Source organism: Gadus chalcogrammus, chromosome 6 (assembly GCF_026213295.1).
Source record: "Gadus chalcogrammus isolate NIFS_2021 chromosome 6, NIFS_Gcha_1.0, whole genome shotgun sequence".
Classification (NCBI taxonomy): Eukaryota; Metazoa; Chordata; class Actinopteri; order Gadiformes; family Gadidae; genus Gadus; species Gadus chalcogrammus.
Window position 1 is genome coordinate 6,836,867 of NC_079417.1, and position 15,899 is coordinate 6,852,765.

At 45.8% G+C, this 15,899-nt stretch overlaps 1 protein-coding gene across 1 annotated transcript in view; it reads right to left on the bottom strand.

The window, feature by feature from the left end:
- The window catches only part of LOC130383899 (netrin receptor UNC5C-like), a 117,327-nt gene that overhangs the window by 26,240 nt on the left and 75,188 nt on the right, over nucleotides 1-15,899 (bottom strand). The window contains exon 3 of the mRNA XM_056591791.1: nucleotides 9,150-9,293. Within this exon, the coding sequence (XP_056447766.1) occupies nucleotides 9,150-9,293 (144 nt within the window). The remainder of the gene's footprint in view (nucleotides 1-9,149; nucleotides 9,294-15,899) is intronic.

Here is a 15,899-nt window from a genome sequence, read left to right on the forward strand (position 1 = left end):
TACCGACACACGCGCAGGAACACACACATACACACACACACACACACACAAGTAGACACAAGCACACACTGTATTTATAAGTGTCCTTGCCGCGGCAGCTGAGCCCGACAGATGTGAAAATCATTAGAGAGCCCCAGAAAAGGGCCATAAAACAATGTGTAACCTTAGAGGGGTGTCGTGATGGCGGTGGGTGGAGGAGGGGGGCTGAGTAGGTAGCTTTATTTATGGATCTGATGTGCGCCTCCAAGGGTTTCACGAGAAGAACATATGCATGAGGAGGACTGGAGTAGGAGAGAGGAGAGAGGAGAGAGGAGAGAGGAGAGAGGAGAGAGGAGAAGAAGAAGAAGAAGAAGAAGAAGAAGAAGAAGAAGAAGAAGAAGAAGAAGACAAGGACAAGAACAAGAGGACGAAGAAGAACAAGAACAAGAACAAGAACAAGAACAAGGAGAAGAACAAGAACAAGGAGAAGAACAAGAACAAGAACAAGAACAAGAAGAAGAGGAAGAAGAAGAACAGGAAGAGGAAGCACAAGAACAGAAACAGGAAGAACAAGAACAAGAGGAGGAAGAAGTAGGAAGAGTACGAGGGAATAAAAGTGACCTACAAATATAAACGTAGAATGTAACTGAAGACATAATAATTATAATGATAAAAAAAACACTGGCCAAAACATTATAAGAAGTAGAGGATGGGGAACAGCTGTCCTTTTTGTATTGATGTGGTTCACAGCCTGAGGTTCAAGCAGACTTCAAGTTGTGGCTCAAGGTTGCACAAATGGCATCTTATTGATGCACGAATTATGCTTATATTGTGTAGAGTGTGTGTACTGAATGTACTGCCTGTGTCCTTGTGTTCAATTGCTATCATCCCCAGGTCCCCAGGTGTATCACAAAACACCTGATCCAGCAAAAACAGTAAATATGGGACACACACACACGCACACGCACACACAAAACACACAGTAGATGGATAGTATCTTCCTGTGCTGAACCTGTTGATTGATCAAAGTCAGTACATGGGCTCTTTCTCATCAGCATAGACACCTTGCAGGAACAGGATAAGGCAGGCAAGGTGAGACAAGGTGAATAAGAGAGAAGGAGATGAGGAATGCACAGGGTGTTCTCCGGCATAGAGGAGCAATGAGACTATCAACAGTGATATGGTATGGTCAGCATGTAACAATTGCAGACATTATACTGGGTAGCTGTTGCTAGAGGTGGCTTTGATTGGTTGGAACTATTATTTATAATTTTCTAGGTCCTGCTGTGTAGCCAAAGAGCCACTACAAAATCGTCATAATTACTATCTTCTAACACAAAACCCAAACATAGCTAACCTCAATTATCACTATTGTGGCCAAGATCACCACTAGTAAATTCCACACAGAGAACCCCAGTCAATCAAAACATGCAAGGCGGATATTAAAGAAATCTATAAATGTGGATAAGAAAGGTGGTAAAAATAAAAAGGAAAACACACCATGAGAGGTTCTTTGTACGGCAAAACTGCATTTCCCAACATCTTCTTGCCGTTATCACTACGCCGTCTACATCAAGCCATTCCCCACTAGCACTTGCCTCCGCCGCTGCCAGCGAGTCCTATAACATTCATCATCTCTATTCATCTCCCTGCCGCACGGCCGCCCATCCATCAACCGCAGAATCCCAGCCATCAATCTGGCTTCAGTAGCTGTCCCCTTTATCAAGCCACCGATCTCATTCAAAAAGACAAGACGCTGATAGGATGTGTCTGGTTTACACAAAAGCAGAGGAGAAAAAAAACTGCATAATAATAACACGCGTGTGAAAAAGATAGCCACGCTGGCCTTGTAATAGCGGCTGGTGTTGACAAGTGTGACAAGCTGTTTTACTCCTCTCCATCCTCGTTCTGGGCGATCCCATACTTCCCTGTAGTGTATTATAATCAAAGCTGCCTTTTGAATGTAGAGTGAGGTGTACTTATATGATGAAGGTGTGTCTGTCTCCGGTAACGTAGCTGAATGAGGAGGCGCGGATGTTTTTCTCGCGGCTGAGGAGTGGCTCCCTAATGCGGTTTATCCCTTTGGGAGGGCGGCAGCCAGAACATAGCATGATGCTTCATTATGGAAGTAATCACCCAAAGCCTTAGCCCTAAATCCACCACCTGGCTACCCCCACACACACGTTAAAACACTCAAACACACACACCCCCACACACAAATCTTGAGAGACATGTATTCCTATACAGCGTAATGTAGAGAGAAACATCACTTAGAAGACAGAACTAGAAACACATGAAAGACGGAGGGAGAGAGAGTGAGAGAAACAGAGAGGGACAGAGAGACAGAGAGACAGAGACAGATAGAGACAGAGAGAGACAGACAGAGATAGAGATAGAGATAGAGATAGAGACAGACAGAGAAACAGAAAGAGACAGAGACAGCGCGAGGGAGAGAAACAGAGAGAGACAGAGAAAAAGAGAGAGACAGAAACAGATAGACAGCGACAATGAGAGACAGAGACAGAGAGAAAGAGAGAGACAGAGACAGAGACAGAGAGACAGAGAGACAGAGACAGTGACAAAGACAGAGACAGAGGGAAAGAGAGAGACAGAGACAGAGACAGAGAGACAGCAACAGCGACAGCGAGAGACAGAGACAGAGAAAGAAAGAAAGAGACAGAGCTAGAGGAGAGAGTGATATTGGAGAGAGCCTATTCACTTGTCCCCTGCCAACCAATGGGAGGGAGCGATTCCTGCCAGTTATTAGTGCAGGACTGAGAGTCAATTTCCATAAAGATTGAGAATGAAATTAAGGAAGATTAAAGTAAATTGCTCAAGGGATGAATAGAAAAAACACACTGCTCATCATGGGAGACCATAACGATGCTGCTGGTGCCTGCCGTTTGCCGTTATGAGCAGCTGAGTGTGTGTTTGTGTGTGTGTGTGTGTGTGTGTGTGTGTGTGTGTGTGTGTGCGTCTGTGTGTGTCTTTGCGGGTGGGCATGTGTGACAGTAATACAGAGAGACAGAACATGGTCTTGTATTAATGAGAGGATGTTTGCCTGGGATTATGTTTTTGAAACTGCTTATGTGTGTTCAGCTGTATTTCAGGGACTGACAAAGGGTAAATTAATATGACCATAAATGTGTGTTTGTATGTGTGTGTGTGTGTGTGTGTGTGTGTGTGTGTGTGTGTGTGTGTGTGTGTGTGTGTGTGTGTGTACGTGTGTGTGTGTGTGTGCGTCTGTGTGTGTGTGTGTACGTGTGTGTACGTGTGTGTGTGTGTGTGTGTGTGTGTGTGTGTGTGTGTGTGTGTGTGTGTGTGTGTGTGTGTGCGTGTGTCACTGTGCATGGGAACCACTCACAAGCAATTGAAGGAAATGCAAGATAAGCCGTGAGTACAGCTGTTTCACAACAACTCAATCAGCACAAAATGCAAACCATCAGCTCAAAGTAAAACAAAGCTATTAACGTCTGTTAGACCTGAAGTGAAACTCTAAAGTGTGCATGTAAGCATCCAACAACATGACTTTAGACCAAAGAGTTTGTTTCACAATGTGACATAACATTGCGTGGCAACTCATTCTCTGTTTATCTCTCTCAGCAACGCGGCAAAGAGTTCCGTAGGCCCGTGTATGCCCTCCATAAAGTATCGGACAGCATTCCCAAGAAACACACACCAATTCCTGGTGCTAACCTTTTAATTCCAAAATCGACCGTATTGACAAGCCCACATCCCCCCTACAGCCCACCTCTCCCGCCCTATTGGCATCTTCTGCTGTGATTCAAATGCATTGTGTCAGCCAGGAAGAGCTTAGAAAAGTGTGTACTTGTTTTATCTCTTCGCTACAACAACAACATAATGTAACTCTTTTTGTTACCCCATTATTTTCATTGAAACAATCATACGATCCATTATTCTCTCTCTCTCTCTCCCTCTCTCCCTCTCCCTCTCCCTCTCTCTCTCTCTCTCTCTCTCTCTCTCTCTCTCTCTCTCTCTCTCTCTCTCTCTCTCTCTCTCTCTCTCTCTCTCTCTCTCTCCCCTCTCTCTCCCCCTCTCCCTCCCTGGTCCAAAGTGTCTTGTGCTGCCCAAATTAAGCAAACAAACTGTCATTATGTCGCTGGTTGAGTTTGACGCTTAAGGCGTATCTACATAAGCACATTTTCTCCACAATTAACCCAAATGGGTATCTCTGCATGCAGGCAACCCATGCCAAGGCATTGCTGTTGCCACTTGTAATAAAAAGTAAATTGAGAAGCTTGAGAAAATGACTTGAAAAATACCCTCCTTTAGTCTCTACGACCAGATGGCTGAAATGAACTTTCTTTCTCAATGGCGTGTAACAATGAATGCAATTCTGGTTAATCATTTTCATAACTTTACCGTTATTGTGAGCACTCATATTAGTCAATTATAAGTCACTGATGATTATAATTAATAACGGAGTACTGGAATACTATCCGCCGGTTGTTTACATGCATGTAAACGCAGTTCAAATTGCAACCATTTCTCATTTTACATTCCCTGGAAGGTTAACCTTTAAAATTAGGACATTTTGACAAGATAGTTAACAGCAGTTAGCAGTTCTAATTAGGTTGTTGTTGCAGGTCAGCATCAGGCCAGGCTCTAAACAAGCTCCAAGAATGTATTTACTCAATTACAGACATACAAGGCATAACGTAATGTCATATATCATCAGCAGAATCTTCAACTCCTAAACAGTGCCACTAAAATGGTATTTCCCATACCAGCAGCATAAATACACAAGCCTACCATGCTGCTCATTATCGTCCCCAGTTGCAATTAATTTCCTAATGTCACATCCACACTCAAATCGATAACCGCTCCGCTTGTGTACAGCTCCCCCTGTTGCATGCCTCTGAGCATGTTCTAATCAATGCGGAGCATCCATCCCGGGGACTCGACAGGGGAAAAAAGGCCTCTGCAACTAGCTAAAAGGTATAGAAACCGTCTTACCATCACCCGTCAGTGTGATTGCATAGGGAGGCATAGGTGGTTTTCTTTAACGGACGTTTCTTTGGGCTACATCCAAGCTACACACTACACTGTTTGTGATTTGAACACAAACCCCAACTGCTTATCTGCTGCATCAAACCATCAACAGCCACCGTTCTAGGATCAACAGCAAAGAAGAGACCTAATACATCAGATCCTGTGCTTTTCAGCATGAAAGCTTTTGGGTGAAAACTGACATAAACCATAGAGTGAAACATAACCGAAAACTGAAACGTCGAGATGTCTTTTAATGTGTTGAGAAGATGTTGGGAGAAGGCTGGGAGGACAGGAAGAAGTAGGAATATTTAGATATACTTCATCGTCACGGTTACTGAAATTTATGGAACCTGCCTTGTCAAGAGAATTCTACACGGTTGAGGCGTAGCTACTCTTGTCTGTTCCACATTTTCCCATGAAAAACATTGAAATAACTCACTTAGAAATGACCACATATCTGTTGATAGTATGACATAAAATACATGTTATAGTGATATCCTACATGGCACAGTTTCATAACTAACGGTATGCCATTGTTTATTCATGGGTGACGCAAGGCCTCTGGTTTAACACTTGGTCTTCACACTTCGGCACTTAAGCTAAAGCCTCGTTGGATAGGTCTCTCACATCTGGGGAAAAGATCAGCAGCCTGCCTACCAGGGTGAGGCTTGACCACACACACACACACCACACACCACACACACACACACACACACTCCTATATATTATCTGTCTGTCTCACGCGCACAGACACATCCCTATATACTCTGTCTCTCACACTATAACCTCATCACACACATATACATTATCCACTCATCATACACACACACACACACACACACACACACACACACACACACACACACACACACACACACACACACACACACACACACACACACACACACACACACACACACACACACCCACCCAACCCAAACGTTCTATTTGGCTCTCTCCCTCCCGGAACAGTGAGTTTGAGGCCAACAAAGTAGCTCACTCAACGTCCATATCCACCGGGATGCGCAGGGCGGTCGAACAAACCCGTCCAAACTGCTCCTTGATACACGGTCACATGCAATCAGTCAACCAATCTAGCAGCCAATTCCAATAAGCCTCCCTGATAAGTCCATTGATAACGAATGCACACAAAATCAGCGGCATTCATCGGACATGGTCACAACAACACACCACCCCCACTCATCCATAACGTTTCCAACGATTTATTTTGAACTCCACAGCAGGCTTGTTAAGCCAGGCTTTTAATTGTAAAACTGTGGACGTCAAGCAGCTTGGCTTCAGGGCTGCCGCACGGCCGTGGTTCCGTCGCCCGTCTGGGTCGCCGTGGGCTTGAAGACCCCTCATTATAACACACAATCACGACCCCAGCCCAAGGCGGAAGAGAGCACATTGTCTGGGCTGAAGGATTGTATGTTTGGAGGTTTGTAGGAGGTGTGGTGGTTTCAAAGCTCCACATAAACATTCATCTTCATCCAACTGCTTACATTGTTTTATTAAACCCCCGCCCAAAGCTATGTATAACACGCGCCTATTAATATCACAGGCAGTGGGTGTCATCCTGCACCGCACCTTGAGGTATAAAGATGGCCGGAGGATAAGACAGCGTGACAGACAGAGAGTGACAGAGTCAGAGTGACAGTGAGAGTTAGAGTGTGAGAGAGAAAGAGAGAGAGAGAGGGGGAGACAATGTGACATGGAAGATATAATGGACCGCAGCATGTGGTAAGAACAAGACGGAAAACATAAAAAACAACTTATGGTATTGATGTAGCAAAGAACTGAATGATAAAAACAACTCAAAGACAAGAAGAAGCTCACCTTGTCCTGGCAAACACAATGCATTCTAATCACAACAGATGATACCAAGTGGGAGGGAGCGGGGGGGGGTTGCTGTGTGTGTGTGTGTGTGTGTGTGTGTGTGTGTGTGTGTGTGTGTGTGTGTGTGTGTGTGTGTGTGTGTGTGTGTGTGTGTGTGTGTGTGTGTGTGTGTGTGTGTGTGTGTGTGTGATGGGGGAGGGGCGACTGAGCATTAATCCGATCTGACTATCTATGTAATCCCTGAAATACAGGTGGGAGGTGGGATGAGGGTTGGTAGTGTGTGTGTGTGTGTGTGTGTGTGTGTGTGTGTGTGTGTGTGTGTGTGTGTGTGTGTGTGTGTGTGTGTGTGTGTGTGTGTGTGTGTGTGTGTGTGTGGGCGTGAGAGTAACAGAACATTAAGTATTCAAGATCACATGCTAGCAGAGAAAGCCATCCATACTATTCAAAAAAACATAAAACGTCCCAAACTGTGCATCACACGCCTCAACATGCTAATGCCGAATGAACACGCGGGTCCCCTGTGGTGCTGCATCCTCATGTATAAACCAGTTAGCTTAGCAGTAGGAGATCAGTACTAGCCGCTGGGAGAGGAACACGCCACGGTGTCTGTGTCTCCCGTATGCTATAATGCCGTTTGGCGATTCCCGCCTCCAATGCAGCTGTTCTCCTCCTCCCAGCATGTATCCATCCCCCTCATCCACCCCCCAATCCCCAGCCCTCAAATGAACACGGCGCTGACCTTTAGAAACCTAACACAACACCAAATCCATAGCCAAACATGCCCATCTGTAACTCCTATTAAGGAGCAATTCCTCCCCGTCACACATTCTCACATCACCATGGCCTCCTCCAGGTAACATCTGTAGCTCCACTGGTCCACGGGTCCACCGCCTCAGCCCAGTGATAAACATCTCTGTCCACACTCTAAGCTGTGCTCCTTGGGTAACCTTATAATGAGACTCCCACTTGTCCTAGCGGCTTCCCTGCCAGACCACAACAAAACATAAGTCACGGATTCACCGTAGCCGGTTCCTCTCCCGGCCAGATTACTGAGAAGGTTGAGAGTTGAATTATGTAAACATTGCAAAAACTGCAGACTGGAAATGTAATTATTTCATCTTCATTCATGTTTTTTCTTCAATTCTGTGAATGTGTGTGTGTGTGTGTGTGTGTGTGTGTGTGTGTGTGTGTGTGTGTGTGTGTGTGTGTGTGTGTGTGTGTGTGTGTGTGTGTGTGTGTGTGTGTGTGTGTGTGTGTGTGTGTGTGTGTGTGTGTGGGTGTGTGGGTGGGTGCTTGTGTGTGTGTGTGTGTGTGTGTGTGTGTGTGTGTGTGTGTGTGTAGGTGTGTGTGTACGTGTACGCGTGTGTGTGTACAAGTGTAAATTGGTGCATGTTCATGCACGAGAGTGTGAGTGCGTGTGAATGTGTGTGTGATTGTGTATACGTGCATGGGTATCTTGCCAGTACTTCCACATCTGCTTACACACAAACACACACATCATCAGACACGCGAGCAACATGTGTGCGTTCACAAATCCGCACATCAAAAGCAGAGGCTCCGCCAATCCCTCTATAAGCCAGCCTCTCTTCCTGTTTGCCCTTGTGGCCGCTGAATACCCCTGCCCTTCACTTAACACTCTGCGCACGGTAAAAGGGAGCGGATGCACTGAAAAGTGAAGGTGATGCTAAGGTCTCCAGTGTGTTCAAATGTGCATGTGTGCGTGTGTGCACGTGTGCGTGTTCGTGTGTGTGTGTGTGTGTGTGTGTGTGTGTGTGTGTGTGTGTGTGTGTGTGCGCGTGCGTGTGAGAGAGCATGAAAGAGTGAGACAGAGAAGTCATTTGAGAGGCTGTGTGTATGTGCTCCGTGTATGCACACAGGTTTGCTGACATGAATTGCTGTGTTCAAACGCTGTGTGTGTGTGTTTGTGTGTGTAGGAGTCTGTTTGTCCGTCGGTCTGTCTGTGTGGGAATGTGTGTGCGTTTGTGTGTGGAGGCATGTCTGTTTGTCTGTCTGTGTGCGTACGAATGTGTGTGCGTTCGTGCGCCTGTGTGCGAGTATGTGCGTCCGTGTGTGTTTGTGACAGAAAGAAAAAAAAAAAGTCTTCCACTGCAGATATATTTACGCCGCAACCTTTAAACCTGCGCCTCCATTAGTATGCCTGTTTGCACCATTCGTCCATGTCTGAATATGAGTGCGGATCTCTAATGGGCACCGGAGCGTGCGGGTCGGTTGACCTTTGCGGGGGTGCCGAGCCATCGGGGGGGGGGGGGGTTGGGGTGTGTTGGGGGGGGGGGGTGGGAGGGCGGTACTGTACTCACAGGCGATGCGGACGTGGGACTTGCGGCTCTTGGTGGTCCCCGCCGAGCTCCAGGCCACACACTGGCACCAGTAGTCCTCCGGCCCGAACAGCTCCTCCACCTGCGTCCTGGTGATCTCGATGCTGGCCTCCCGCACCACCAGCCCTGGGGGACGGAGACGCACAGTCGGATGGTTATTAATTAGGAATCATCTTCATCCTCCTCATCCTCCTTTTAGCTGCCATACATCTGCATTTACTCTGTAGCCTTATTTAAATTTTTTGATTTTGTCCTTTTACAATTTTGCCCTTATTATCGTGTGTGTTGTGTTGTTGTATCCAAGTGTTTTCTTCTAAGCACTTCGTAGAAAAAGCTGTTATCTAAGTCATTACCATCATCGTTATCATGATTACTAATATTAATATGGTGTAGTGCATGTAGTACATACTGTATCATTTTATCGTATGTGTTGTAATGTAGGGGGTGAGCAGTGTGGCAAGGATGTGTTGTTTCATCAAACACATTTCACAATAATTGCATATTGGAGGCCATCCTTCAAAGTAGCGGTAATCAATAAGCAAAATTATAAGTCAGCAAATCATTAAAGCTGATTAATAGGGATTACTTTCTCCATAAAAAATGGTAACTGATCAATATTCATTAACAAGGCTTTCCAACAGCCAAAATCAAATCATTGATTAGAGTCAACTCGATGGTAGATTTGTTCGAGCAGGGGACTGTTACTGAATCCAAAGGTTAAACAGTGAAGTTAACGCAAAAAGTATCGCATAGTCTTCACAACAAACACTTTTTCAATAACATCTATTGCCTTGAATTTTCCTTATCCATTATTTTTTCCTCCCAACCGACTTCTCTCCCACCACTTCCTCCCATTCACTCCTTCCCCGGTGATGTTTGAATGCAGACGAAGAGAAAGAATGCGAGGGATGGCTTATATCCTCTGCTGCACCATACTGATAGGACAGCAATGGCACATATATACCCAGCACAAAGGGAAGAGGGACCCAAAGAGAGACATAGAGAGAAAGAGAGAGTGCAATAGCACACAGATACTGGGGAGCAATGCAGGAGGGACAGAGAGAGAGACATTGTAAAGGGAGCGAGAGAGAGAGAGAGAGAGAGAGAGAGAGAGAGAGAGAGAGAGAGAGAGAGAGAGAGAGAGAGAGAGAGAGAGAGAGAGAGAGTGCCATATAGAGAGAGGGGAGGGAGACGGATAGAGAGGTATAGACGGAGTGAGGCACAGTGGCATAGCGAGAGGGAGAGAGAGGGAGAGAGAGAGAGGATGATGTGGGTACCTGATGTAACAAAAAAAGACAGACATATGAACAGTAAACATGCATTCTAGTAGAACAGTAGAATGCATCACACATAGAACAGTGTGTAAGAGGAGATTTGACAGTCCTCTGAGAAGCGAAGGAAAGTAATGAAGGAGAGTAAGACGTCAAATTGTCCACTGAGGAAGGGACGAGGAGTGAAGGGCCTGCAACGGAGGGAATTACTGCAGTCCAAAAATAACCCTTCAGCGTCATCGGGGAGACAGCGTTTGACGTACCCACGGGGACAATAAAGAATGCGAGGGAGAGAGGGGAAGGCAGAAGAGGAAGGAGAGGATGAGGCAATACAGAACCCAGTCAAAGCGGGAGCGGTGTGAACAGGCAAACGCCACATGGACAAGAAAAAAATAACAATAATCATCATCCTTCCACACGTTTATCCCAGGTTCAGTTAAGCCATGAGGCCCCGGCCAGAGAAAAAAAGTGTTTTCCTTAGGCCGACTAATCCAAGAACTGAGCAGGAAGGGTACTTATGTACCTGCTATAAGGTACCCCGTCTGGGGAAATAGGACGCGGGCTGGAGTGACAACAGGAAGATCTCAGGGGACAGGGCTTAAAGAAGGGATAGTGGAGGCCAGCAGGGCATACTAAGCACGATGCGTCCTGTCTGGCACGAGCCTCTTCTGGGGGAAGTGAGAGGCCAAGCAAAGACCGGGAGACCCAGGAGACACTATGAGGACGTATAACTTAACAGGAGGTTAGGGAAGTCAGGTAGGCATGTGTTTAGATGGAAATAAGAAACACAATATAAAAAGAGAGATAAAGACAGGGTGAGGCGAGGTTGAAGGAGCCCATGGTAATAAAATAAAGAGTATACGGTGGGCCAAGGACAGAGCTGCCTAGGAGGTACGCAAGTGTTTCTAAGAGGCCGTATAGGTAAGCACAGAGATGGAACGCCGACGTCGCCGGGGCAACAAGGGGCTAACCGCCTGGGGGGCGGGGAGGGAGCGGAGGGGATGAGCACAGAGGGCAACGACCAAATAAGGAAGAGAGGCTTTCGCCCCACACCAAACGAGCACCAGAGAAAAACATACCGGGAAAAAAAATGGAAAGAAACTGGGGCATCTTTTATGTGTTCAAAAAGCTAAACATGAGAGAGGAGAGAGACCGAATGGGCAGAGAAAAGGAGATGCGGGGCTAAGAACATTCCGGATAAAGAGGCAATTATAACAGGGAAACATCCCCGGTATAGCACTGAGAGCCCAGCGAGGAGGAGATAAAGGGCCAGAGCAGGGCAGTTACAGTACACTATATACTGAGCGGAGAGCCGTGGGAGAAGTCACAGAGACCAGTCGGCCCGATACGGTTTGGGAAATAGAGATAATGAGCAGACTGCACTTCAATTGGAAAGTAACGGATGAAAAGAGAGCAGGGGAGGAAGAACCTCGCCCGATAAAGAGGTTAACAATAGATGGCCTGTGTATATGAATTGGAGCTGAGTGGAAAGAAGGGACCTCGGGAAGCGGTGACAACGTGATTAAGGGAAATGTGTGCGGTCGAGAATGGTAAATAGGATTATATATGGAGACCTAGGGTTGAACAGAGCCATGGCTTTACACAAACCTGTTCCATGTAACTTTTATGCGACTCGATATACAGATTTGAAGATCTTATTATGTGTTTAATGCTATGTGCACCCTGTAGTTTTGATTCCTTGGAGTTTACATGCAGTAATACATCCACGGCGATTTAGATCTCATTAATTGTATTATTATTATTATTATCTGTGGACTGGGATAGGTTGTTGGGGTCAGTATACAGAAAAATATTCTGTCTTTATTATTATTCAGTCTATGTCTGCGGTTTGGTTGCTGTACCCTGCATTGATTCAGTGGTGAATAGAGAAACACAATTGGGTAATGTACAGAAAGGTAAATTGTTAGTGCTTTTGTCGAAAGATTATGGGATTTAGCGATGCTGGGCTGCGCAATGTCAACAAATAGATATGAATTGTGCTTTGAACAACGAAAAAACCCTTTATAAATTATAATTTGCAGTAATTTGCACACAATGTGTTTCCTCTGTTTGCCTCTCTGAAGAGCTTCATCTATCTTACCATTGTTCAGATAGCACTTCAGTGGGACTCTTAATTGGGCTTTTTCAGTATAGTTGTTCTTTAATATATACTGTGCTCTTCACCGAAAGGCTTTTCGAACGTGGCTCTGGATATACACTCATTAAAGAGATAATGTTTTTTGAAAAAGTGTCATTTTTTCTTGGGGTTATACGACAACATAACAGACGTGCTGATCACATTCTATTCTTCAGAGAAAGGAATGAAAGCCATCAGGCTGTGTGCCACTGGCCCAAGTATTGTGCTGCGTGTGGCTGTTTCCAACACACAGACAAAACCATTCACGTTACTACAGATGTCGGGCAGAGAGTGTGACCGAATCACTGAAACAGCAGTTTGAAATATAAAAAACCACAAAAACAACTACTGTAGCATTTGGTTTTGGGTTTAGACAGCATACTGCTGAGCACTGACATCACTCTATGAGAAGAGACAAGGTACCAATGAGCAATTCGTAGGATGCGCTACGAAAGGTCAGCGTCAGCCGGCTCCAAGTTGAAATAGTTGCCTTTGATGGTAATGTGGCAATGTTGAGGAAGCCGAGCTGTCTGCTACACCTAGAGTAGCATCAACGCTAGGTTAGGCTTCCCCGCACGCTCAACTACACTGGCAGCGTTTATGCTGAAAGCACATCATGTGTTGAGCGCTTTAGGCTTGGCTGGATTTATTGGTTAGTTGGCTTTTTTTTTTACTATTTGAGTCAATGAGCAGACAATTTTATCCTATGTTTCTTACATTGAACAGTACAATACACGTATCAGTAATAAAATATAGTTCAATAACATTCACACGGTGCAATATTTTTTAATTGAAAATCAAGACATATTCATTGCAGACTAGTGCTCAATTATTGACGCAATATATATATATAATGAAACAGTCAACAATGAGGACAGGAATCCAGATGAAATGAAACAAGAAGAGGAGGAATAAGGAGAGTGAAAAAGAGACCAAGGGAGTGGGAGAGAGATAGGGAAGAGAGAGAGACAAAGAGAAGGATAGAGAGAAGGAGAGAGAAAGAGGAAAGAGAGAAGGGAGAGCGAAAGAGAATAAGAGAGAGAGAGGGATAGGGAAGAGATGAGAGAGAAGGAGAAGAGGGAAGAGATGAATCAGAGACAGAAAGAGAGAGAGAGAGAGAGAGAGAGAGAGAGAGAGAGAGAAAGAAAGAGCAAGGTTAAGAGAGTAGAGGAAGGAAAGAAAAGGTTGACTGACTGGTTCTGCACTAGTGGAGAAGAGTGGGATCATTCAGGGGCGTTGAGGGACAGACCCACCAGACTGTGGCCAATAGTACACACACACACACACCCACACACACACACACACACACACACACACACACACACACACACACACACACACACACACACAAAAACAACAGTTTGCACAGCACTGAGGAGACACGCGTGTCTGGTGCCTTGTGTGTATGTGTCCCGGCACGTGTGTCTCTTGTGTGTCTGTGTGTCTGTGTGTGTGTGTGTGTGTGTGTGTCTGTGTGTGTGTGTGTGTGCCACCTCATGCGACTCTAGTTCAGAACTCTGTGTCTATGGCGGCCATGGGAATGACAGTGATTGATTGCACGATCCCTCCCGATCCAGAGCTGTATATGCCCAACCTACGCAGAGTTTACACACTTGGGTGCATGCCATTAAGCACACCCCGCTGTGTGGGCGTGTGTGTGTGTGTGTGTGTGTGTGTGTGTGTGTGTGTGTGTGTGTGTGTGTGTGTGTGTGTGTGTGTGTGTGTGTGTGTGTGTGTGTGTGTGTGTGTGTGTGTGTACACTGCAGTTCCCATTAGAGAGTTCTTCCTGGTTCACAGATAGCTAAGGTCACACACACATAAGCACGCACACACACGCATGCAAACGAGCACACTCACTGACACAGAAGGCAATTGACCTCTTTCATAAGCCCTAATGGTTGTTAATAATTAAAAATGGAGAACCACAGGGAAGAGGAAGAGGAAGAGGACCACGGCATCGGAAGGAGGACAGGATGGACAGAAAAGGAATAGGTATTGGAACGGCATGAAGAGAATCCTAAGAAAATAGAGACAATAAAGAAAAGAAAAGGCGGGAAAGAGAGAGGAGGGAGAAAAAAAAGAGTAACAGGAGACAGAGGGCAAACGAAGGGACTAATCCAGAAGAAAAAGAGGACAAGAAATCGATGGCAGCAGAGGAGGGGAAAAGGTCACAAACACCGGGAAAGCCAATACTTTGGTGTGTGTAAGTGTGCGTGCACATGCATGCGTGGGCGAGTGTGCCTGCGGGTGTTTGTGTGTGTGTGTGCGTGGGTATGTGTCTGTGTGTGTGTGTGTTTGTGCGTGTCTGTGTGTGTGCGTGGTGTTCTGCGTGCATGTGCCTCCCCACAGGTCAATGCTGGCAGATTAATAACCATTTACACTCGGGCTAATGGGGACAAAGTAAGTAACCTGGTACATACCATGCCATTACCACACTCCAGGGCTAATGGAGATCCACTAAGGTAGGAGACACTGTATTTAAACACAGCCACCATACGAATGGCCCAGGGCATGAATCACGTTGATGGCCAGGGCTGCTAATGCTTTAACCATGGGACAATTTGCAAATGGACACTAGGCCACACTGCACTTCAGTTCCACTATTCCTTAATTGCAAAGAGCTACAGTGAGATCAGATCTGGAGGACAGAGCCTTTCTGCCAGTCGAGGGAGGATACGTAAAAGTCAAGGCTGAATGTAGTCATGGCATCGTGTTGCCCATACTTACCCCTGATGACTGATAGTGGATACGGTAATCATGATTGGATTTCATCCTTTATTATTATTATTTTCATAAATATTTGAAACAATGTGTAATTACTGCAATTCCACCTCGATTACCACTACTGCTCTTTGGCGGCGAGCAAATATTTTGCTCAAACAACTCTCCTTTGGATCTCGTTAGGTAGAGAAAACAAACAAACAAACACATGCAACAAGCACCAAGTCATGGATACACACAGGGGCAGATGGAAGGAGGGAGGGCGGGAAACACAGAGTGGATAGAGAGGTAGATGCCCCCGCCTCCCCCCATATCCTATTTCCCCCTGTGAGACTCCCCATTATCTAGTTACCTCTCTCTCTCTCTCTCTCTCTCTCTCTCTCTCTCTCTCTCTCTCTCTCTCTCTCTCTCTCTCTCTCTCTCTCTCTCTCTCTCTTCCCTCAACATTCCTCCATCCTCTCTCAGCATCCCTCTGCCTCCCCATGACATCCATCCATCCATCCCTCTCTCTTTCTCCAGTCTTATCTTTCCACCCCTCCTGTTTCAATAAGCAGAAATGAGAGCTGAGCACAGGACTGCATCCTGCAGTCGAGAGGGCGAAGT